We start from the raw sequence: 25,433 nt of genomic DNA on the forward strand, positions 1-25,433 counted from the left end.
GGGTGCGGTGTGGTCCGACTCAGCCCGGCTGTTTGGACCGATAGCCGTTGGGGGCTGAGAGCAGCAGCGCCAGCAGGGGGCAGCAGAGAGCCAGCAGGACCCAAGCGTCCCCTAGTTCCAGGACCAGCAGGGGGCCTACTAGAGACCAGGGACCGGATGGCTTGGACCTGGTGTGAGGCTCTTGTCTGGGCCTTACAATCAGTCCAAAGTTCCAGGTCATTGGTGTTCCTCTTCAGGGAAGAGGCTAGAGGACCCAGTCCCTCGGTCCTGATACAGATTAACCTCAAACCCCAAAGAGCTTGTTTCTGGTGTTTCAGAGACCAACTATTTTTGTTTGTTTTCTTTTGTGTGTTTTTTTTGTGTGTATGTTGTTTTGATACTAAATATTTTCAAATCTGGGCTGCACAATCACCCCAATATATTCTAGAGGTGGTCAGGGAGAGGAAAATGCAGGACCTGCAACTTCAAACTTGGTGAGATTCAGTTCCAGGTCACTCTTCACTCCCATGCCATTAGTACTGGTAACAGTAAGGGCCTCTTTTTCTTGGTTACCAAGACACCAGTACCCCCTCACTTAGAGTGAGGGGGCAGCTTTTGTTTAACAAGATTCAGTGGTCCATTTTAAATTAACTTCAAGTAAGCTAGAGAGGATGTAGTCTGATAAATTCTGCCAGAGAAAGACAAGACAAGCAGGAGGTCAATCCATTGGCTGACTATATTGACAAGATACTGATTGGTTACATGTTGAAGAAAACATACAATACAAAATACAGAAAAAGTTGGTTCCATTCCCGCCCACTCCCCCCTCACCCACCCACCCCCAAATACTCATCATCGTGATTTGGTCAGAACAGGGCTCAGAGCCAGAGGTCAGGGTGACCAAGGATGAGGGGGATGGGGTGGGCTGTGGCAATGGGTTCGTGGCTGTCACAATAATGCTGTGGTTTCTCTCCCAACTGTGTGTCAGGGGTGAGGGGGGACGGCAGCCTGATGCTAGCCAGCCAGCTAAGGGAAGAGCTGTCTCTCCCTTCCCTAGCCCCTAGGGCCTGCCCCATGGCCCAGAACCAAGCACACGCCAAACAGTAAGGATATGGATGCTCTTGCTGAGCCCGATTAATCAGCAAGAGGAAAAAGGGTTACTGCTCCAACCCCTGCCTCCCCATATATAAGGGCGGGGGAAACAGGAGCATGTGGTTACGCAGGGAGAGTGGGAGAACAGCAGAAAGGGCAGGTAGTGGGAAGAGATCATATATATTAAAAAAGTGACTTAAGACTTAAAATTGAATTAGTATTTTTACAGAAAGGTGCAGGTGGAATAACTCACTCCGGCCTATGAACAAAATTATATGGAGAAATCATGGTGGACCCCCTCCCCCTGCCCCCTCCCCCCATGGTGGCCCGAGTAGTTAAGTGCGATTGGTTAGAGTGGATTCCAGTCAGGTTGTTCAGGCGGAGGAGGTGGGGGCGGTGGGCAGGCAAGGGGGGCTCAGTTGCTGCAGCACTGGCTCCGGCTGGCGGGGTTGTTCTCCTGGAGGTCCACACCTCGGTTCCGGCCCGGAGCACCAGCTGCATTCTGGGGCTCATTCTTGGGGAGCTTCTTAGCTGTTTGGGAGAGAAGGAAAAATGTGTTTGTGGGGGTCCTCTAACACTGTCTCCCAAGTCCACTTGAGCAGAATCCGGCATATTGAGGGTTTCGCTTCTATGTGTCAGGTACATGCTGAGTGTTCCAGGAAACTGAGGCAAAGAGAGGTTAAGTGACTCGCTTAAGACCAGGGTTCTAAGTGGAAGAGCTGGAACTGGAACCAAGCAGGCTGACTTCAGAGCTAAATGGGCTAAAAAATCCTAAGTAGTGGGTAGGATAGTGATACCGGGTTTCAGGTGGGTGGTAAGCTGAACAGTAAGGAAGTGAAATGTTGAGACTTTAGTCCAAGTTTTAGAAACTTCTGGGATGAACTATCTATATCTGAGTTAGATGAAAAAGAAAAAGATTTTATCAGAATATTGAAAATAGCGGAAGATCTATCGGTGAAGAGACTCCACAGACAGACTACAGAACAGCAGCCCAATGCTATAACTCAATGAGAGAAGGAGAGGAGAGGCACCTTACCTATTGCCATGAAAATTTCATTCACGTTCATTGCTGTCTTTGCTGATGTCTCCATGAACAGCAAACTGTTGTCGTCTGCATAGGCTTGTGCTTCCTGATTTGGATGGAGGTGAGAAAGTGGGCGGGAGGAAAATGTTGAGGATGTTGAGTTGGCAGGGGCTGGGGCCCAGAATAAAAAATCTTCCCTGGTTACAGTGCCTCGTACACAATAGAGACAATGCAGGGGTTTTCAGGCCTGTAGCCTTCCACTCTGGGTTCCTCTGAGACATGGGCACCATACACCCTGTTCCCCACTTCAGATACAGCACCTCTCAGCTCACAAACATCGGCCGATGTTTCATCAGGTGTCCCTCTCGCCCTTTAAAATCACTAGGCTAGAAAATACTTCTAGAAAGTTACCCTACAAATACAGTTGCACATTTGAACAAAAACAAAGAAGTATGGCCCAGCCGGCGTGGCTCAGTGGTTGAGCGTCCACCCATGAATCAGGAGGACACAGTTCGATTCCCAGTCAGGGCACATGCCTGGGTTGCGGGCTCAATACCCAGTGCAGGAGGCAGCCAATGATTCTCTCTCATCATTGATGTTTCTATCTCTCCCTTTCCCTTCCTCTCTGAAATCAATAAAAATACATTAAAAAAACCACAAAGCACAGAAGTATGTACATATTGACAGCATTGTTTCCAGTCTTTTGCTATTACAAACAACCTTAAGTTTGGGACTGGTAAAAAAATTAAATATACAGTATGTAAAACACATCCCCATCTATGTAAAAAGGGATTTACACACATTGTGCATATTTCTGGAAAGACCAGAAACTGAGGAACTTGGGGGAAGGGAGACTGAGTTTCTAGGTTAGAGACTTAAATTTAGTTCTATATACCTTCTTGTACTATTTAAATTTCACTATGTGCATGAATTACGTGAAAAAGGTATTTCTTTTACAGTAAATTTCACTTAAAAGTTTACAGAAAAATAAGCAGAAACTTTAGCTATCCATATGCACACATACCCTACTGCCAAGAAACAAGGAGAGGCGATTCCTTTCAGCCCAGGCTCGAGTCACAAAGGACAGCAGATAAAAGCGCCCGGCTGCCTCCCAATGTCACCCTTCCTGAAACCCGCGTAGCCTGGGGAAGGCCATGCAGCTGGCTCACTCCTCCCCCGGCCTGCCCATCCCCCACACCTGGAATTCCACGGCTCTCTTGTTGGCCAGGTCTGCCTTGTTCCCCGCCAGGGCGATGACGATGTTGGGGCTGGCCTGCCGCTGTAACTCCTTCACCCAGTTCTTGGCCCGCGCAAACGTATCCTGGGGAAACAGGGCCGGAACGTCAAAGGGACAGAGGAGGCGTTCTGCCCAGGCCACGCACTAGAGAAGCTCCGGATGGCAGAGCCAGGTGGCTACAAGGTCACCAGCCTGAAGACTCTGGCGGGACACCCCAAACCACTGAGGAAATCTGCCCAGACCCCGTCCAGAAACAAGGATCGAGAAGTAAGGGAAAAATCTTTACTGTGTTGGTGATGTCATAGACCACGATGGCAGCCTGGGCCCCCCGATAGTACATGGGGGCAAGGCTGTGATACCGCTCCTGTCCAGCTGTGTCCCAGATCTCAAACTTGACTGTTGTGTCGTCCAAGCAGACAGTCTGTGTGAGGAAGGCCGCTGTAAGAGGGAAGGTGGTGTTACCAGGCAAGGAGGAGCTGGGAAGCCATCCCCATATAGCTCCACTGCTGCAGCCGGGGTTCTGGCACTCAGAAGCCTTCTGCTGAACTGGGCACAGAAAAGCAGCCTGCGAGGACAGGCGGAGTTTGTCTTTTCGTACATGTGCCGAGGGGGCTGCAGAATGTACAGGCTTTAGAGACCACACTGGGCAAGGGCAGGAGAAGGAAAGCCTGCTTGCACCTCGCCATTTCAGGAGCGCTCTCTGAAGAGGAATACAGGGGGCAGGAGAGGAGAAGCCCAGGGGAAACCAGACTCTGGCCCACCCACCTCCTTCCTCCTCCTCCCTCCCCTCAGAGAGAACAGTCCAGCTGGAAACCTCCCGAGTCCCTGTTTGCTCCAGCCCAGGGGTGTCACTGGCCTTCTGTTTCCTGAGGACACTTACACACTTAGCTGTGCTGGGGACGCCTGAAAGTACACGCTGTTCCCCTGCCCGGAGGAGGCTGGGTGGCCAGCTTCCTAACCACCCTGCCACCCAGGTGCACTGGGCTAGCCACAACCCCCAGCTCTCACCCTGACCCACTCTTGATTGACCACGGTGTGGCTTGACCTTCAGGTAACACCTGACCCTATCTTTGTCCTGAGAAGGCAGGGGAACATGCAGCACTAGTGTATATGCTTCAAGGGGAAGTCCCAGAGCTGCGACAGGCAGGTGGGAGTCCCCTTGGCTCCAGGACCCATCAGAAGATCCCAGAGGACTCTGTTTTTTTAAAGCCTGCTCTCCTGTCTGCCTCCCCGCCCCCGACTCTCTGAAGACACGGGGCATCACCCCACTTCCCCTCTCCGGCTCCTGACTCGAGTGCTGAGGAGGCAGCAGAAGACTGCTGACACGGCCCATTTTGTTTCCAGCTGCCTGGAAACCTCCTACCAACCAAGAGGGTAGAGAAAAGATGACTCAAGCCCAAGGTTGGCCCTGGCCCCTCAAGGTTTGTACTGGCTACAAGGCAAGAGGCTGAGTTCAGACCTTTACAACCTAAATGCTGACCACTGGGAAATCAAAGAGGCTCTTCACTCAAGAAAGAGTAAAGGTCAGCTTCAGAAATGCCAGCCACTCACCAGGCCATTTCCCCATTTTGGAAAGTGGGAGAGACCAGGGCAGATGCACGGCCTGGCAAAGTAAGAAGAACCCACAAGAATCCAGACTCAGCCTCTCCCTTCCCAGAGGCTGGGTCTGTGGAAGGGTCATCGCCAAAGCCACACAAATAATAAAAAGGCAGAACCAGGAGAGGAAGTCAGTTTTGACTCCCAGCTAATTCTCACTAGAAGCTTCTTGGGACTTTGGCATGGAGACCAGCTGTTGGAATTTGTTTCAGGACCCAGATGAGGAAAGGTGCTGCCCCCTCCCCCAGGTGTGTTTAGTCTCTCTGGGCAGGCAGCTTCCTTCTCCTCAAGGCCAAGGCATCTCTTTGGCCCTCCTGCAGCCACCCCTGCTCCCTTGCGTCTACTCACCTCCAATTGTGCTCTCCTGGTACTCGTGGAATTGTCCCTTGACAAAGCGGAGGACAAGGCTGGATTTGCCTACTGCAGACTCCCCCAGCAGGACCAGCTTAAATTGACAGATCTTGTTCCCAGCAGCTGGTCCATTGGGTCGTGCTGCACCTCCCCGACCCGCCATGGCCCGTCCTGCTGTAGCGGTACCAGTGAGCGTGAGGGCAGGGGCCGGTGCTAAGCAAAGAGGCACTTAGTGGGAAGGGGGGCCTCCAACTGCAAGGGAGAAACCAGAAATACTAGGTTAGTCCAGAGACTACTGTGCAGTGAGCCCTTCTTAAATCACAGGTCTCTCCCTCTGACCTCCCTGCTGACCTGGCTTCCGCCCCCAGAAGTTAGGAGAAGAGCCCTGACTAGGCTGTACCACACATGTATTTGCTCTACAACCATCTGAGTGGTAAAGAGAAAAGTGGTCTCCCAACTTTAGGCTCATGCTTCTAAGCAAACACACTGACTTCCCTATCCCAAATGTGTACATTCACATACAGATAGACACACACAGGAGAATGGGCACGTGTCAGCCTGGTGACAGTGGAATCAACACACTCTTTGGTACCAAAAAAACCGCCCAGGAAGACATTAGGATCTAGGTCAGTGATGGTGAACCTATGACACGCGTGTCAGAGGTGACATGCGAACTCATTTTTTTGGTTGATTTTTCTTTGTTAAATGGCATTTAAATATATAAAATAAATATCAAAAATATGTCTTTGTTTTACTATGGTTGCAAATATCAAAAAATTTCTATATGTGACACGGCACTAGAGTTAAGTTAGGGTTTTTCAAAATGCTGACAAGTGGAGCTCAAAAGGTTCGCCATCACTGATCTAGGTCAACAAACAATGAACTTGTAGTCTGGTAGCTAAAATCACAGCCCACCTCTGTGCAAAGCCAGAGGGAAGCCAAGCAGGGCACGGGGAGTCCCGGGAGAAAGTTCCTCAACCTTGTGGGCGCTCAGGGACCAGGGCCTGGCTGAGTGCAAGTTATTAAAATAGTCGTTCTGTCCTGCCATCTTCAGAAGGACTGACCAACTTTCTCGGTCTAAGGCTGGACTGTGCACTGGAATCCAAGTCTCATCCTGAGCCTCTTCCCACAGTTCTCTCATTTTTACGGGCCAGAGTTTCACACACATTAAAAAACCAAACACACACCAAAGCCAGAGCTCTGCTGGCGGTCAGAACGGCTGCCAAACTTCTCTTTTAAATAGAGACCTCAGTTCCATTCTCTACCGGCAGAGAAAAAGGGTGACGCAGAGGAAGAACAAGGGGGAGTTGTGGGAGGGCGGAGACAAACACGGGACACCAAGACCTGCACCCCCAGCAGCTGGTGTTCCAGCAAGGACATCTTAGTCACTCGGTCTGTGATAGCTTTGGAGGTGTAAGCTTTCTTTTTTTAAGTTTTGGAACGGCAAAGGATGAGGAGCCTATCTTCAGAAGCCTCTAGAAGAGGTACATTAAAAGCTATCAGAACATACACAGTGCTTTATAAGTAAGTGCTGTGAGTAGATATCATGCCCTGAACACTGCACACAGAATGTGAACTCAAGTTGCAAAGGAAAGATTTGGATGAATGGAGTGTATGCAGGAGGGGTCTCTGGAACAGGATCCCACGGAAGCCCTGCCCTGCCCCCTGAGCAAGGGGAGTACATTCCCGTGCAGTCAGGGTAGGACGGGGGTGTACACGAGCAGGGGGGTTTGTAGGAAGCAGTGGTCTGCACGGTGTGAGAAGCTGACAGCAAAGGGCTTGCTTTGTGCAACCTCAAATCGTTTTTCACGTCCAAGTTCTCCCAGCAACATGTTTAAAAAGTGAGCGTCAGGAAGAATGATTCACTAACCAGGAACAAGGGCTTCCCTTCTGGGCAGCACCAAAGGAAAAGAGGCTTGAAATGCGGCCACCTCTTTCCCAAGAGGACAAGGAAGGGAGAACGAAGGGTGGAGGGAGGGAATCTCAATTAGGGACAAGAAGTGCCAGTTTTGAAATATTTTATAGTTTAAGGTGCCTTCTCTTCTCGCCCCCATCAATGGTTTTGCAAGACTCTCTGGCCCTTGAGACAGAGTTGTGCTTCTGGCTTCTCTGAGATGCCTTCCTCACGATGCCTATGTACATACTGGGAATTCAGAGTGCTTACCAAATGAAATAGTTCTCAGAGACAGCTAACATTTACTGAGCACTTGCACAACCATTGTCTACTCTAACCTTTAAGACAAAGGCTTTTCAGATGAACAGCCTGACGTTCAGGTATTAAATGTCCATACAGATGAGAGAGCCTTGTCCACAAACCTAGGTTGCCTGCACGCTCATTTGCCTCCCTGCCATTCTCCCTGCTAGGAAGACAGATGGAGACAATGCCTACCATTCTCCCTGCTGGGAAGAAAGATGGAGACAATGCCCCCCTCGTGTTGGGTTTTGGGGGGCTGGGTGAATGAGACACGCTTCTGGTGGCAGCAGCTTTGCTGGCCCCGCAGGGTCTGGCTCCAGCAATCACGGTGATCCTCCCTCCCCTGAGTACTCCCAACAGAGGGAGGAGCCACTCAGGGCCACAGCAACAGAGGGAAACCACGATGGAATTACAAGTTGGTTATTACCATGAATTCATGTGACAGAATCTTGGCCAACCAGCAGTGTGGCTGGGGCACTAGAGAAGGAGGTATGAACGAGTCGGGGAGGGAACCAGATAATGAAGTCTCTGATTCCAAAAATCAACAAAACAAAACCCCACAGCAGTTGGGACCCTGGCTACCAGCACCTACAAGAAAAATAAAGGTAATATCTAAGTTTTGTCCCTGTCCAACAAGTGGGTTTCTAAATCTGCCCACACAGAATCTGATTTTTTTAAAAAATGCTTGCAGTATTTTTAAAAATTTTTTTTATTGATTTCAGAGAGGAAGGGAGAGGGAAAGAGAGATAGAAACATCAATGATGAGAGAAAATCATTGATCGGCTGCCTCCTGCACACCCCACACTAGGGACCGAGCCCACAACTCTGGCATGTGCCCTTGACCAGAATTGAACCTGGGACCCTTAGTCTGTAGGCTGCTGCTCTATCCACTGAGCCAAACCAGTGAGGGCAGAATCTGATTTTTTAACAAGTCAGAAGGACAGGCAAGTAACGCTTATGCAATGGTTCTCAACTCTGTCTGCACATCAAAATCACATGTGCAGCCAGCCCCTGGAGGTTCCGGTGAAGGTTTGGAGGCTTGCCCGGTATCTGTATGTTTTAAAGTGCTACAGGTGCTCTGCCTGGCACGAACTGGCTGGTGGTATGTTCTGCCTGGATGCTGGTCCTGCCGTCCAGGCCACAGACACCTCAGTAGGCACACCCAGCACTTTTTATGGCCTGCTGCCTCGTGGTTTTCCTGGCCCCACTTGGTGATCACATGAACAGAGTCGGAGAACCTTGCCAGACGAGAAAGCATGGAGGCGGCTGATTTTGCCATGAAGGACACATCCAGACAGGGGGCGTCTAAGACAGGAGAGGGCCACACCCAGAGCCCCGGGAAGCTGGATGCCCTCCCCTCCGGAGCAGGTGAAGTCCTGCATGGATCTGGACTGCCGCCTAGGGGAGGGAATCTCACTGTGGGAATCCTTCCTCCTGAACCAGTGGCAAGAATCATCCACGGGTGCCAACAGCTGATGGAATTATAAGCAAAAATGGCACAGTAAATGTATTCCTTCAGACAAAAGTCAGATTCTCTTTAAGAGATCAAGTTGTGGCTAAAGTTTCTTATAAGATACAGAATGGGCCAAAGATATTTTAAAAAAACAAAACAGTTTATTCAACACCAAGAAAAATACATGAGTAGGATAAATTTCCTCCTGAATATTTTCTTTCTTTTTTTGTTCATTTTCACCTGAAGATATTTTCCCATTGACTTTTTTTAAGTGGAAGGGAAGGGGAGAGAAACATCTATGTGAGGGAGAAACATAGATTGGTTGCCTCCCGCACACAGTTGAGCCTGCAACCGAGGTTCATGCCCTTGACTGGAATCGAACCCGGGACCCTTCAGTCCATGGGCCATGCTCTATCCACTGAGACGAACTGGCTAGGGCACTCATGGATATTTTCATGAAGCTGCTGAAATGGGTACAGCTTTGGACCCATGACAAAGATGCTCTTTGACATGCCCTGCTTTCCCCACCCTCCCAACCAGAACCATGGTTTGTTTAGAGGCCACAGATAACGAACACTATCCCAACCTCACTTCTTCACAGGGAAGGAGGATGAATGCAAGCACTAAGGGGTCTGCTACACCTTTTACCACGAAGCATATGAAAGGGCAGAAGGGATCCAATTTTCTAAACACTCTGGCCCTGTGAACAGTCATAATGGGCAGATGCCCAGCCAGTTCTGGGGCCACGGGTGGGAGAGAAAGAGAAAGGAAAAGCAGGACACTACTCTTCCTTGCTTTGGGTTCCTCTGCTCTGGATACTACAGGTTAGTGGGTCTCAGACTTTTTTCATCAGAATTGCCCTGGACATTAAGAAAGTAACCCTGGCCCTGACCGGTTTGGCTCAGTGGATAGAGCGTCGGCCTGCGGACTGAGGGGTCCCGGGCTCGATTCCGGTCAAGGGCCTGTACCTTGGTTGCGGGCACATCCCCAGTGGGAGGTGTGCAGGAGGCAGCTGATCGATGTTTCTCTCTCATCGATGTTTCAAACTCTCTATCCCTCTCCCTTCCTCTCTGTAAAAAAATCAATAAAAATATATTTTTAAAAACAAAAGAAAGTAACCCTGACCATCGGAATCAGAATCTCTAAAGGTGGAGTCTCTTCTCTAGCCCATGAAGTCACCCACTTCATACTTTGTGTCCTTCCTGGTGAAAGGGTGAGCAATTCCAGCTGAGGGGTGTCTCTCACGCTTCCTGTTTGCTTCAGCGACTTCCTCTAGCTGACAGTCCCAGCACAGCTTGGATGGTGAGCTGATTAGGAAAACCAATCAGACGCTGTTGACCAGAGGCTGGGTTGGAGACTCACTCACTCAAGGTTAGCTGGAAAGGGGCGTAGGGGCGGGCAATGAGAGCCAAGTGACCTTGCCCAGCCTGCCCTGGAGGCGGCTCTGGCCAGTGACTCTTCAGCTGCACTTTACTCTGGAAAAACGCATTCCTGAATACTTAACAACACAAGCACTGGGCTAGAGAAGATGATAAGCAGAAGCAACTTGTTAGCTAAAGAGAAGGAAACACGGGACACAGGAGAGGTGCTTTGCTTCAAAGGTGGAGGTGGAAGACGTGTTAAAGCTCAGATCAGCTGGGGGATGATTTACCCACAGCTCTTCCTCAAAGGAGAGACTCACCACACCGCCACAGGACCAGAGGGCAGACCCACAGCAGGACTACCCAGGCCTCTAGCTGGTTGCAGACCCCGAGGAAAGAAGAATCTGAAGCAGCACAACCCCTGAGCCACATGAAGTATCCACTCGCTATTCCTCAGCACAACTAGCAGGTTAGGACTTGGGAGACTGAACCGGGTTTGGTTAAAGCCTGGCTCTACCGTTTATTAGCCAAGAGACCTTGGCCAAATCAGACGAGCAACTGCTGTCAGCTTCAGTCCCTTCTCTATAAAATGGTATCACCAATCACACAGGGTTGTTGGGAAGGTTAAATCAAACAGCGCATAGCATACAAGCATAGCACTGGGCTGAAGGTAAGGTTCCAAGGAGGGGCAGGTTTATTACACTAGGAAGCTAACTAGTTTTGATTCACTAAAAAAGGTCCTTGAAGACCTAATCTTCCTCTTCCCACAACAGAGGAGGAGATAAGGTGAGGTCAGGTGAGCTGCTTAGGGTCACAGTCTGATGGTGGCAGAGCCCAAGCTCAGGACTCTTAACTCCCCCATCAGACATAGAAAACCCAAGAATATTACTAATACCATTCCACCCACTAAGAGGAATGGGGGCTGCCACCTTCTATGTACGCTTTAATAAGATGTGTCCTTTAAATATGAAAAAAATGAGGGTTTTTCCATAGGACCCATGTCCCCCTGGAAAGTATAACAGAGGAAGCTTGGCCCTGGAAGTCAGGTTGAGATTTAAGAGGCACTCTGATGGCGTGTATCAAGCCAGGGCTGGGGCTCCTCATCCTACCAGGAAGTAGGGGGCTCAGGGAAAATGACAGCAGGAGAGGAAGGGGTGCTGTCCTTACACAGCCACAGCAAGACGACTCTTTCCAGGGGGAAGGGAAGTAAATCATTCCAGAGGGGACTCTGAGTGAGCTGGGTCCCATACCACAGGGAAGGCCCTTGAATCTTCTCCCAGCCTCCCAGTTCCCTTAACTGGGATCGGTTTCCTCTCACTCCCCTCCCAATGATAAGACTCTTCTGAGACTGAGGGCCTGAACTTGCACTAACACATCAAAGCCCCCGGTGGAGTCCACAGAGCTCTAGTGGAGGCACCAAAGCCTGCAAAAGGGACCAGCATGCAGGAACACCAGGAAGCTTAAATCCTGCAGACCCATGACCAAGTGGTCCTTCACCACAATGTCCAGGCTGAACCTAGAGCTCTGCCAGGAGTCAGCCAGGACAGAGCACAGCTGCTTCTGCAGCCCTTTCCTTGGTGCGGGAAGGCCTGATGGGCCACTCAGGACTGATGCTAAGCTGGGTTGGTGAAGGCGTCTTGAGGGACTGATCCCCAGCTTCCGGATGCCCTGCCCAGCAAGAACACCACGAAATCGTTCCCTGAGCTCCAAGCTGCTTTCTCAGCTCTCGACAACAGATGGGTTCCCCGGGGAGGCTGAGAGAAGCAGAGTCAGCACTAACTTCAAGCCAAGGATGGGAACCTCCAACCCCTGTTCCCTCTCCTCCTGCACCCACAGGGAGGAAGACTGCTGGGAGGGACATCTCCACGTAGTTGCTGACACAGCTTGGTCAGTGTGCTCTACCCGTACTGTCCACAGAAGGTCCCCAGGATTCATGGGCTGCTCTAGGACTCTCACGCACTGGTCCTGGTGGACAACAGAGGAGCCAGGCATCTGGGTAACGGATTAGGGAGGAAGGCCAGTCAGACAGCGGACAGCCTGCAGTTGTCCCAGCAAGGTTTGTCCTGCCTACTGAGTGTAAGAGGCACCTGGCCCTAGGCCCTGATAATGATATTCCCAAGAGATTATTCTCCCTTAGAGGTCCTGGTCTCTGACTCGGCACAGCTCAGTCAGCAAGGCTGTGGCAAATTTTCTGGTTCCAACTAGGGCAGCTCTATGACACCTCAAGCAAAAGCTCAATTTGAAATGTGGCTTTTTCTGCAGCACAAACCAACACACACGTCCAGCTACAGGGCATGGAGAGGATGGAACTGAGGCTGTGCGATGTCTCTCATCCGCCCCCGCCCCCCGACTCTTCACCTGCCAGTGCCAAGTGAAATGCTAAGAAGAGAGCCAGCAAAGGCACAGGTTCTTCCCCGGCTCCAATCTATACCTGCCATGGTCCCAGGATGGAGCACAAGCTATGTGAGAGCCAGTCAGATAGACATAGGGTCCCTGCTGATTCACAAGCCTCACAACCATCCTGTACTTGTTTTACTCATGAAGTTACTATTTAATTAGGACAGTTCTAACTGGACTCTCATCAATGCAGGGTCCACCTTCCCCTCTGTCTCAGGAGGAACTCGTAGGGGCCAGGAGTACCAGCCAGGACAGCTATTGCTTCTGCTGCTGCCCCAGGCTCTGAAAGATTCCAAGAACCTCTGCTGAGGATCAGCGTCATCAGCAGCACCTGCTCATCCAGCCACTCATACCAACAACTGCAACAGACGCCTCTCATAAACCTTTCCTGTCTTTACAAAAAACAAAAATTACAAGAAAACCAATTTACTTCACTGCCCTCTTTGTTTTGCCCTCAGCTCCTACACAGATAGCAGAAGACAGAGGTTGTGTTTGAGAGGAGAGCAGAGAAAGAGAAGTGGGTATCAGGTACCAACAAACCAAATTCCTCTTGCTCAGCTACCACACACACTGTGGTCAGAGGCTGCCCAAACGACAAATGAGGCCAAAGTTCCCAGTGTGAAATCTGAGGGACAATGACTGCTCTCAGGAGCCAGGGCGCCAAAGAACAATATTTTAGGCCAACTTTTTCTTTCTTAACTTTTGCTGAACAAAATGTAGAATGGTGCCAGGTGAAGAAATCAGGCAATGAATGGGTCTGAACAAGTTTCAATGAATGAATCACATTCTACTTCCATGGCCCCAAATTTTCAAAAGACTATCCCGAGTGGAGGGGCTGGAGAACTTGGGAGGTTTGGGAGTAAGAAGGTGAGAGAAATTAAGGACATTGTTGCAGATGAAAAGGGTCACAAAACAAAATTCTTGAAGGCTGGACTATGTGGGTTTCTTTTGTTTTAACAGCACACATAACATCAAGCCTGACACACAGTAGGTGCTCATAAATGTGATGAAACGTCCTGGCCGGTGTGGCTCAGCTGGTTGGAGCATCATCCTGAACACCAGAAGTTGGCAGGTTTGATTCCTAGTTAGGGCACATGCCCAGGTTTTGGTTTCCCTGGTTCGAGTGGAATATCATAGGCTGCCTCAAGCACGCCCCCTATTTGGGATCAAGCCTGCAACCCGGCATGTGCCCTGACGGGAAATCATGAGAATCAAACCTGCTACCCTCTGGTGTACCAGACGATGCTCCAAACGGAGCCATACAGGCCTGGGTCATCGATATTTCTTTCTCTCTCTCTACCTTCCTCTCTCTAAAATCAATTAAAAAAATAATACCCCTCCTTTAAAATAAATTTAAAAAAAATTTTAAAAAAGTGATGAAGTGAGCCTGAAATATAGGCCTGGTTAGGTTTGGCAAGTAAATGGGGCAGTTGAAAGCTTAAATATATACCCATCTGCCAGATGGTTCAGATCCCCAAAGAGAACCACCGCCCAGCAGAGGAGCGACAGCCCAGCAAAGGAGATGCCTCACTATCCCAGACAGGTTCCTTCTGCACACGGGTGAAGAGCACAAGTGCTGGAGTCAGACAAACTGCAAGCCCTGGAGCCACCTTGTGACCCTGTGTTGTGTCGCTGAACCCATTTCCTCACACGCACAATGGAGAGAATAGTATCCATCTCCCAGGGCTGTTGGGAGGAGGATGCATGGAAGACTCTTAGCAAAGGGCCTGGCTCAGAGCAAGCATTCAATGAATGTTCAAAGGGCAGGGACGCCCCTGCCCCTCCAAGTCCCTATGAAAGAAGTGGATCCTTTAATCGAAACCTTCAGGTACTATTCACGAATCCCTTTTGTTTCCAGTTTCCCTGGACTCCATTCTTCAGTGTCCCTCATTTGGAGAGAATTCTGAATTGGACAACTGCTATGGTCTGAATGTTTGTGTCAACCTAAAATCCACGTTGAAATCCTAATCCCCAAATGATGGTATTGAGAGGTGGTGCCTTTGGGAGACAGGCCATGAGGGTAGAGACTCTCATGATTGGGATTAGTGTCCTTTTAAAGGAGGCTCCAGAGAGCTTCCTTGACTCTTGCATCATGTGAGGACACAGTGAGAAGTCGGCAGTCTGCAACCGGAAGAGGGCCTTCATCAGAAGCTGACCATGCTGGCACCCTGACCTTGGACTTCCAGTTGCCAGAACTGGGAGAAATAAATGTCCTTGTTTATAAGCCACCTAGTCTGTAGGATTTTGGTATAGCAGCCCTAACAGTCTAAAACACCTTTCACCAGTGTCCTAGAAAAAGGACCAGATCACACCTAACATCCTGTGTCCTGTCAACAACCCTAACCTTGTATTCTCTGAAGACGGGCTTCCGAAGCCACAAAAATGGAGGGAGAGACGACACCATCCAAAAAAAATCAGCGTTGAGTTGAAGCCCCGAACCACGCAAACTATAGCCCCTTAAAACAAGTGCCCCACAAAACAAAGCATCTTAAAGCCCAAATGCCCTCCCTTTCATCTCAAAGCCTCATTCAGGAAAGGGAAGAAGTAGTTCAGTTGTGGAGAGGGGGAGGGGACAGGACTAGGACAGCTGACAAAGAAACCAGGGTTCCTTTTAAAAACCAGCTGAAAATAGAGGTTTGGAAATTGGTGTCATTAATCACCAGTCTTCTGAGTAACTCAAAGAGCGATTTGATGACTAGGAAAGAAGCCAGGGTTAGAGAGGCCACCCACGCCCTCCCCTGTGCCTGGGTGCTCCTGACAGAGCCCCCTGAAGGGGACACACATGGAGCTATGAATAGAAGGCAGAGACTTGTAAACCAACTCCAGTCAAGATTCCAACTTAGCGTTTCCAGTAGGGCTCAAGTTGCACACCTTCAGAGGGATGACAGTACAATAGAAGGATTTAAGCTAGTCAATGATTCAGGATTACAGCTCACCGTGACAGCCTGCCGCGAGCCTGCCTAGAGCCATAAGCCCTGCATAAACCCTCCCAAAGGGATGGTCCATTTTTGAATGGCAGGGAAAGAATGCCGGCCCAGACTTACATGGACTCTCTTATGAGACCCAGAGTCCTGGAAGGTTTGGCTGGAGAACTTAGTGCCTGAAATAGAGAACGATTATTACCTCATCACCCCAAATGGATAGTAGACTCCAGAGTAAACACCAAATCTGGCCATTTCTGGATCAAAGCATTAGGCAGGGGTATGAGAAGTATGAATGGGTGAGCAGAGAAGCAATAGACTGCTGTTGGGATCAACTCCCAGGATTCTCACACAGTGGATTTCTTTTTTATTTTAATCCTCAACAGAGGATATGTTTTTTTATTGACTTTAGAGAGAGAGGAAGGGGTGGGGGGAGGGAGAGAGAGGGAGAGAGAGGGAGAGAGAGGGAGAGAGAGGGAGAGAGGGAGAAATAGTGCTGTAAGAGAGAAATATTGATCAGTTGCCTCCTATACGCACTCCAACCAGGAATCGAACCCGCAACCTTTTGGTGTACGGGAGAATACTCCAACCGAGCCACCCGGCCAGGGCGCACATCGTGCATTTTCCAGGTGCAGCTCCCCACCTTACCCAGCACTGGAGTCTTCAGTGACTGTGCCTAACCATCAAGAGGAGAAACAACTTGAATCCACCCACATAACTCCATGTTAACATATCTAGAGGAAATGTTTGCTTAAAAGGCAGTGGCCTCAGAGAGACAGCTAATTCTAAGACTGGGGCAGGAAATATACAAGGTGAGCCTGGAGCATCATCTCATAGTGCTGAAAAGTAAGGAAGTGCTCAAAAAATGAAAACCAAAAGCCCTCACTATGAAAGGGGTTAGTCAAAGAGACCTGAAAGACTTCCCAATGATCAAAGCTGGGACAACTTGAGCAATAAAATAAAGTAGTATTGGATTATAAACCCAAGTGTATAATAAATATCCATGAGTCCATACTGATGTAAATAACTGGATAAACAAACGGGGAGAACAGACAAACCTCTTGTGTACAAGAATTCCAAATAATCCATGTAAATACTCTGCCCTTAAGGAGAGGAGCATAACTCGCCACTCGTCAACTGTGGGCTACACAGAGTGACTTCCATCCAAAGAGGACAGTAAGAAAGGGGGAGGAGAGACAGCAACTTTGCAGTGAGGCAACCTGCCAAGCACCACTTCAGCCAGGTGACTAAGGCCGACATTCAGTGATAAAGCATGTTGATTGTATTTAGCCTTGATTAGGACGTGATTAGAATGGCACTTTACCTGTGGTCTTCCTCCCAAAAAACCCATAGTCATAACCCAATGTAATCGTGAGAAAAGTATCAGATACCTGACTAGTACTCCTCAAAACTGTCAAGGTCATAAAAAACAAGGAAAATCACGCTGGCCGGTGTGGCTTAGTTGGCTGGACCATCCTTGGTGCAGGGCATGCAAGAGGCAGCTGATTGATGAAGTTGCGCTCTCACATTGATGTTTCTCTCTCCCCCTCTCGCTTCCTCTGTCTCTAAAAACCAATACAAATATTAAAACAAAACAATAAGTCTAAGAAACTGTCACAGCCAAGAGGAACCGAAGGAGATATGACAGTTAAATGTCATGAATCCTGGACAGAAAAAGGACATTAGATAAAAACGAAGGAAATCTGAATAAAGTATGGACTTTAACTAATAATGTATCAACATTGGTTCATCAGTTGTGACAAATGTACAATACTAATGTAAGATGTTAATAATAGTGGAAACTGGACGTAGGAGTTTATGAGAAAACTGCATTACCTTCATAATTTTTCTAAAAGTATTCTGAAATTAAACTTTCATTAAAAAAAAAAAAAAAAAAACGCAGCCCTGGCCAGGTGGCTCAGTTGGTTTGAGTTGGAGTGTCATCCTGTATACCAAAAGGTTGCAGGATTGATTCTCAGTCAGGGCACATACCTAGGTTGGGGCATGTACAGAAGGCAACCAATCGATGTTTCTCTTTCACAATGATGTTTTTCTCTCCCTTCCCTTCTCTCTAAAATCAATAAAAACATATCATTAGGTGAGGCTTAACAAAAAAAAAGAGGCAGCAGCTCATCTTGTGACAAAAAAAGATGCAAAGACTCTAGTTGCCATAAACTCATGTTCATAAAGATGAGTTAATTTTATAGGGAGCTAGGTTGAGGGGTAAGTAGATAGGTTTGGTGGGAGCCCTGGCAATAGTCAAGGTGAGCAGCCCAGCCAGCATGGCTCAGTAGCTGAGCATCTACCTATAAACAAGGAGGTCACAGTTCTATTCCTGGTCAGGAATAGAACATGCCCAAGTTGCAGGATCAATCCCCAGTAGGGGGCGTGCAGGTGGCAGCCGATCAGTGATTCTCTCTCATCATTAAAGTTTCTATCTCTCTCTCCTTCTCCCTTCCTCTCTGAAATCAATCAATATATATAAATATATCCTATATAATAAAGAGGCAATATGCTAATTGACCATCATGCCCTCACAAAGATGGTGGCACCCAGTCCCCTCAGCCCCGCCAGGGGGGCAGCAGGTATGCCTGCCGCCAGAGTCCCCCAGTCCCCTCAGCCCTGCTGGCAGTGAATTTTCATGCGAACACTACCTTTTAAAAAAATCCTTACCCAAGGATATGATTATTTCTTTTAAATCATCTGTTCTCAGGGAGCAGGCCTAAGCCAGCAGGTGGGCATCCCCCAAGGGTCCCAGACTGTGAGAGGGTGCAGGCTGGGCTGAGCCACACACCTCCCCCCCGCCCCCGTGTGCATGAATTTTCTAGTATATCTATATATAGACATATATATATATATATATATATATATATATATATATATATATATGGCCTAGGTGAGCAGAGAATAATACCCAAATCCTGCAGGTACATAGCAGGGGAGTTTAAAGGCCACATCAGTAGGTTACAGCTGCTGGTGCCACTTTTTTTTTTTTTTAAGTAGTTGAAACTTTAATACCTTTGCCTAGTTTTGGTATCAAAATAATGCTAGTTTTATATAATGAGTTAAGAAGTATTCTATTTCCTGGAAGAGTTTACGTTCCCATGAGTATATTTTAAAACATTATTTAGTATAATTTAAATACAATGAATGTGCTTCTATTTTGTGTATGGTTCAATGAATTTTGACAAATGTATATAACCAGGTAATCACCACCACCATCAAGATATCAACATTTCCATTAACTAAAAAAAATCCCCATGTTTCCTTCCACAGTCAATCTCCACCCTCCCTCCCCCTTACCTGGGTGCCACTTTCTTAAGTCCAACCTCTCAAGAATGAGCCTTATGCAGATGTGCAGAGTAGCACCCACAGACCAGAGTTAAATTCACTTCCACTGACCCTTGCTCAGTCCTCCCCCGGGGTCCCTGCTGCCTCACCACACGCAGCTGCAGAAGCACATGCTGTAGAAGTTAGTCAAGAGGACTGTGGACAGCCAAAGCCATGCCAGCCTTCTCCTGTGAAGCCTTTCACTGGCAATGGAGGTATGGAAAGCCCCGCTTTCTGGAATTTAGTTTGTGACCTGTCCCCACCTCCTCCCCATCTCCTCGATCATCTACACCTAACACTCATCCTATTTACCTGTTTTCTCTTCTACCTGTGAGCCACTTTCTGGTGGATGGCCTGAAAAAACGGCACGGATGGATGAGTGTGAATTCCAGGTCGCCACATCCAAGACATGTGAACTTAGGAAGTGTGTTAAGTGAAATGGGTAGGCATTTGCTTCAGGGGCAGATGGGAATGTCTGCCCTTAAACAGCCACAGTGGGAGTTACAGTGCTGAGCACCTTGGCAGGACTGAACACACTGATAAAAACATGACATGATCAGTGCCCCTACAGGGCTCCACACAGGACAGGAGGTAGACAAGGTGCAACTGGAGGAAAGCAAAGGGAGGAAGAAAGCCCTTAGCCTATCTCAGGGAGGGAAGGCTTCATGGAGGAAGTGACATTCTAACTGAACATTGAGAAAGGAGGGAGGTGGGGCTCCCAGGCAGGTGAAGTGGAGAAGAGCCTTCCAGGCAAAGGGAAGAACACACAGAGGTGGGGCAAGGAGGGGCTGAGCTGCACAGGAATTCCAGCACAGACTTTTGGTTCTGTCCACTGCTCTGCCACTTACTGTGGAGTTCCCCACGATAACATGGGGATTAAACGCAGTATTTTCCTCCTGGGGCTATTGCGAAGACCAAAGGAGTCAATACATGGGAATGGCTCTGGAGTGTCTGGCACATCCTATATAATAAAAGCCTAATATGCAAATTGTCCCCTCAACCAGGAGTTTGACCAGGGGGTAGGGCCGGGTGGCCAACCGCCCACAGCCTTGCCCCAGCTGGCGGCAGCAGTGGCGGTGGCAGCAGCAGGCAGCAGGCAGCTGGGGGAAGGGAGGCCCCATCTGGCAGCTGGCAGCCACTAGGGACCCTACCTATGCACGAATTTCATGCACTGGGCCTCTAGTATGAAATAAAGCTCAAACAGTTTAGCTTTTACTTGGTTGTTGTTTCCATATACAGGAGATGGGGACATTCGCTCTGAAAATGAATCTCTTATTATGGCAGGCTATTAATGCAGAGGACACCCTAAGAAATATTCTAATTCTCCTCTGCCAAGGCTCTTCAAGGCACTCTTACCTGGATTTGGTGACATCCTAATTTACAAATTCTACTGGAAGCAGTCCTTCTCAAATGGCCTCAACAAATGTAACCCAGACTCAAGTTAGGGGGGAAAATGCCAAACTCTAGGAATCTGGGAATTGAATCCAAATAAGTCTGCTGTAACCAAAATATTGTCCTCAAGTTTCCTGTTGTAGCTATATTCATGCAAACTTTGCATTCCACTTTATAATAGATCCAGGACTGTTTTAATATGAAAATGTTTAAAACTGAGTAAGATTGGTCCTGGCTGGGTAGCTCACTTAGTTAGAGCAGCATCCTGCTACGCCAAGGTTGGGGTTCGATCCCTGGTCAGGGCACATACAAGAATCAACCAATGAATGCATAAATAAGTGGAACAACAAACTGATGTTTCTCCCTCTCTTCCCCAAATTAATAAATAAACAAAACAAAAAACTGAGTAAGACTGAAGTGCCTACAAGATGCAAGACCTCATCTGGTCTATGGCTCTGAGTATCCACAGCACATGACCCCAGTAGGATCCGAGAACCCCAGTGGGAGAAACATAAGCATGGTCTTAGTTAACACTGTATTCGGTAAAACGGAAATACAACCCACAGCAGTTCTGTTTAATATCTATGAAACAAGAAAATATGTGAAACCGTCCAGCAAAGGATTAGCATCACAGCGATACTTGTTAAAAATGTTGAATCGGTATCATAGGGATGAATTATCATGTACCTTCAAAATCCCATGGACCTGTCCTGGCTGGTATGGCTCAGTGGGTTAGAGTGTTGTCCCATGCACTGAAGGGTCACAGGTCTGATTCCCGGTCAGAGCACTTACCCAGGTTGCAGCTTTGGTCCCAGTCGGGGCTCCTTCTAGAGGCAACCAATTGATGTTTCTCTCTCACATCAATGTTTCTCTCTCTCCCTTTCCTTTCCTCTCTCTCTGGGATCCATGAAAAAACATCCTGGGGTGAGGATTAAAAAAACAACAACCCCATGGACCCACAAATGTGTTATTTTGTTGAGTATCTATTCTGTGCCAGGGACTGGACTAGCTCCTTTACCTCTTGTTTCTGATTCTGCAAGATATTTTGTATCCCCATTACACTAGAAGAAACAGAGGCTCAGCAAAGTCAAGTAACGAGCCCAAGGCCATGCAACTGGTAAGTGGGGGAGTCCAGATGGAACTGAAGTAGTTTGCCTGCGAACATACAATTCCAAGGTCTGACTACTCTAAAGCTCTCGTGCCTTTCACCCCATCACACTACCGCTCTGTTTACAGGGCAAGGGTTAGAAGAAGAAAGTTCTTTCTAAGAAGTACTTGCTTGTTGAGGCTGAGTTAAATTTATGTAAACATTGTTCTCTTTCCATGTAAATTCTAGTGAAAAGAGCTCTTGGTGGAGAGCTACATTCTTCCCACTTACAAGCAGTAAGCAGCACCAAAGGGGAGTCAGAGGGCTAAGCAGAAGCCAGCTCCGCTGGTTCCCCATGCCCTTAACTCTGTCTAGAGCAGTGGCTCCCCACCCTTTTTTGGCCTTGCCCCACCTAAGCATCTCTAAAATCCTGATGCCCCTGCCCTGTGACATATAATTATTTTTTTAAAAAAATATATTTTATTGATTTTTTACAGAGAGGAAGGGAGAGGGATAGAGAGTTAGAAACATCAATGAGAGAGAAGCATCGGTCAGCCGCCTCCTGCACACACCCCCACTGGGGATGTGCCTGCAACCAAGGTACGTGCCCTTGACCGGAATTGAGCCTGGGACCCTGCAGTCCGCAGGCCGACGCTCCATCCAGTGAGCCAAACCAGCTGGGGCTAATTCTTATTATTCAGAAAGTGAACTCCTATCCATGTGGCAGAAGCCTAAAAGGCCATTAATGTGCTCTAAGCAAGTTTCCAAAGAACATGGCATCCATGAAAGAGAAAAATAAAAGAACGAAAGGACAGCTGAAGTACTGAGGAAGAAATCACTAAGAAATTGTTAAAAAAAAATAATAATATGAAGTGATATGAAAAAATAGCAAATAAAGTTTCAAAACATATAAGAGAACTGAAATGCATAAATATGTCACAATATATATTTATATACTGTATATGAGGCCCCTAAAACCATACAAAATGCAAAAAATTCACTGTTACTAACTCATTCTCGAATTGCCCCCCTTAAAAACTCAAATTGCCCCCCTGTGGGACGTGTGCCCCACGTTGGGAACCACTGGTCTGGAGGGATCCCCGGGTCCACTCCCTTTTACTTTCATTTCCTAGCCATCATGACTTTCAGGTTCCTACAAAATTAATGGCATGCAGATATCACAAACTCTTGGCCCATTCAGAGTAGGGACAAAGGAGTCATAGCTGCCATGGACTCCACAGGCAGAAGAAAAGGTGGTCAAGAATGAGGTTGGGAGGGTAGGGTAGGAGAGAGGACAAAAACCAGAAACAGAGGATCCCAATGATGCGGAATGCTAAAGGGTGTGTATTTGGGCCACTGGCTGTTCGCTTTGCATGTTCATTCCTTTAACAAACAGACCAAAGGAGGGCCCACTATTAGGGAAGTCGAGGCACACTGAATCCCAACCAAGTCCCGGCTCTACCACTTTCCAATTGTATGTTCCAAGGGAAACTACTTCAATTCCTTCGGTGGCATCTCTGAGGTGGAGGTACAAATCCCATTATCTTCCAGGACTCTTAATGAGGAACATGTTTGAAAAGAACTTCGCAACTTGAAAAGAACTTCTGAAAATTAGTTGTTACCACCCTTCTGTAGCATAAAGGCAGAAAAAGGCTTACTAGTGGTAAGAGGCAAGAGGGGAGAGGAAGGGCATCACAGAGGAGGGGCTTCTACCCCACACAGAGCCCTCTCTTTCTGCCAAGCAGTGTCAGATCTCTTGAGATGTCTGGATGCCAGAATTGGCTGACTAACCACCCGGAGCACTGGTGCTTTCCTTGTCTCTCCGAAAGGGACAGCGTCTCCTTCAAAAGCCGACTACAGAATCGGAGCTGGGAGAGCATGTCCCGACAACGAAGGTCCCCTCGGAAGACTGGTCAGCTTCATCCTGAGACTCCCCGAGTTCCAGAAGCCACAGCCTCTTACTAAGGAGGTAAGTTTGGTCAGCAGGCCTGGTGAGCAGTCAGGCTTCCCTGGCTCTGCCCTCAGAGGCACAGGCTAACCAGGTTAAGAGAAACTAGGTTGCCTGCAGAAGTCTCCAGTGACCCTCCAAAGAAGCCCAGACAGATAGAGAGCCTGTGATCTGACTGTTGATCCTAATAAGGAAGGTGCTTCTATTGTCCAATGAAAAATGAAATAAGTGCATCCAAGGTCTAGCTCAAAAGTTTGTAGGAATCAGACACTGGTGACAGTCCAGAAGCAGTCACAAAGATCTCAAGGCAAAAAAAAAAAAGCAACTAGCCCTTGTAAGTAGCATCCAAGGGCAGTAAAGATAGCCTGGAACACTGAAGAAATTCCCAAAGATAGCGTGGCCTTCCCTCCCTTCCTTCGCTGTAGATAGCCAGGGTCAGCCATGGCCTCAAAGAGTCAGAGGCTGCTCTCATTAAGGTACAGTCTCTGGCCTGTACTTTGGTCACATAACAAAGAACCTCCCAGCTAGATCTGAGGCAGCAGCCATTTCACACACCTAAGTCCCAAGCAATAGAAAAGGATCAGATGTCAGCATGGGCTGTCTCCTGGAAAGGCTGGGGGAATCAGCACTTTCTGGCATGTATGGATGTTCTTTGGGCTAAAAAATTAGCACATTAAGAACCCAAAGGTGCCACTGTGATCTCCATTTATTCTTCTGTAATCTACAATTTGTTCAAGCCCAGAAGGGACTGGAGATATCTGGAACTAGAAGTGGCATCTACCTGTTGATAAGGGAGGTATGTGTGTGTTTGGGGGCGTGGGAGGAGGTTTGAAAGAGATAGCCCAGGACCCTTGAATTCCAGGCTCTTCATTTTTTGTTTTTTGTTTTCTCCTCCCTAAAGACCAGCAGACAGCAGTCCCAGGAGGAGCAGTCCCTCTGAAGCAGCTTGAAAACCACTCACGTGCTCTGGAAGGACAGTCCTGAGCCTGGAGCAAGGAGGGAGGAGGAGAGCAGTGAGAAGATAATGAATGGGCAGATCCACCCTGAGCTGTAGCCAGAATTGAGCAAACCTCAGCTAAAATTTCCAGAGGCAGGAAGGGAGATACACTCATTGGATAACACAACTAGAGAACAACATAACTAGGGGGCAGGGCTGGGGTCGAGGGGGCAAGACTAGAAGGCAGCTCATTCCTGCTTGAACTCTGCTGAGATCCTGGTTGGTGCTCTGGCTCGAGGAAAGAGAGGAAGTAAGGAGTTGTGCGAGCCTGTGCCGTGTGACGGTCTCACCCAGGACCCCCCCAACCCCCCGCCCTTCCAGGAAATTGACACAAAATCCCTCCAGGGTTGGAGAGACAACTGTTTTTGTGGGAAGGGGAAGAGGAAAAAGGCGACAGACAGCACTCCTCACCACGTCTAAAAGAGAAGGGAGACAGGTCCCTTCACACCTGGCAAAGATTCCTCCAATTCTGGGAGCAGAGGGAGCGGAACTTAGGGTCTCTCCCTCCCACACCTGGACTGGACAGGCCAGAGGGGAGCCAGGAGAGTTTCCCAAGGCGCACGAAAGGCAGGTAAGGGAAGGAAAGAAGAGCTCCCTTCTTGGCCTGATGCCTGGGGAACTCCTTAAGAGGGGGCTACGGGTCGGGGGAGGGGTCAGTCTCCCTCTAAGCCGGAATGGGCGGGAGGAAGAGCTACCCCGAAGACATCTCAACGCGAGTGGGACACTGGGTCCCGGGACGGGGACACTCACGGCGGCTTTGGGGCGGCGGCGTTACTTGGGGCCAGGGCTCGGACCGGCTCCACTCTTCTCCCCCCGGCGGAGTCTCCGGCCTCCACTTCCGCCTTTCAGCGGCTCCGGATCCGGATCTCCATCTCCGACCCGCCCCTCAATACTTCAGGTGACTGACAGGGTGGAAAGACCAATGAGAGGCACTCTTGGCGGACTCGAAGGCGGTGCCCTTGGAGGACGCGGGAGAGGCGGGAGCGCACGCGCTAGGGACGCTGGGACTTGTAGTTCGCAGCGCTGGGAGGAGCCCGTGGCCGCCAGGGTCTTGGGCGTAGGGTGGAGCCCGCT

At 48.7% G+C, this 25,433-nt stretch overlaps 1 protein-coding gene and 1 long non-coding RNA gene across 4 annotated transcripts; one reads left to right on the forward strand and one right to left on the reverse strand.

Moving 5' to 3' along the window:
* Positions 1-701: 701 nt before the first annotated feature.
* On the reverse strand, positions 702-25,217 carry RAB5C (RAB5C, member RAS oncogene family). 3 transcript variants are annotated; one of them, XM_070395443.1, is made up of 6 exons: positions 25,110-25,217; positions 5,277-5,531; positions 3,619-3,770; positions 3,294-3,416; positions 2,108-2,201; positions 702-1,602 (listed from the first exon to the last, which is right to left on the reverse strand). In XM_070395443.1, exons 2-6 carry the CDS (start codon positions 5,440-5,442, stop codon positions 1,487-1,489), a joined length of 651 nt encoding a protein of 216 aa, XP_070251544.1. In that variant the 5' UTR covers positions 5,443-5,531; positions 25,110-25,217; the 3' UTR covers positions 702-1,486. The 3 variants fall into 3 exon arrangements, with proteins under 3 accessions (XP_070251544.1, XP_070251545.1, XP_070251546.1); XM_070395444.1 differs by lacking the exon at positions 25,110-25,217 and adding an exon at positions 6,195-6,211; XM_070395445.1 differs by lacking the exons at positions 5,277-5,531; positions 25,110-25,217 and adding an exon at positions 3,931-4,033.
* On the forward strand, positions 23,209-25,103 carry LOC138995083 (uncharacterized). The gene is made up of 3 exons (XR_011468506.1): positions 23,209-23,383; positions 24,105-24,158; positions 24,264-25,103. It is a non-coding gene; the product is annotated as an uncharacterized lncRNA (long non-coding RNA).
* Positions 25,218-25,433: the final 216 nt, after the last annotated feature.

Source organism: Myotis yumanensis, unplaced genomic scaffold (assembly GCF_028538775.1).
Source record: "Myotis yumanensis isolate MYYU_CA2020_CCGP unplaced genomic scaffold, mMyoYum1.0.hap1 SCAF_16, whole genome shotgun sequence".
Lineage (NCBI taxonomy): Eukaryota > Metazoa > Chordata > Mammalia > Chiroptera > Vespertilionidae > Myotis > Myotis yumanensis.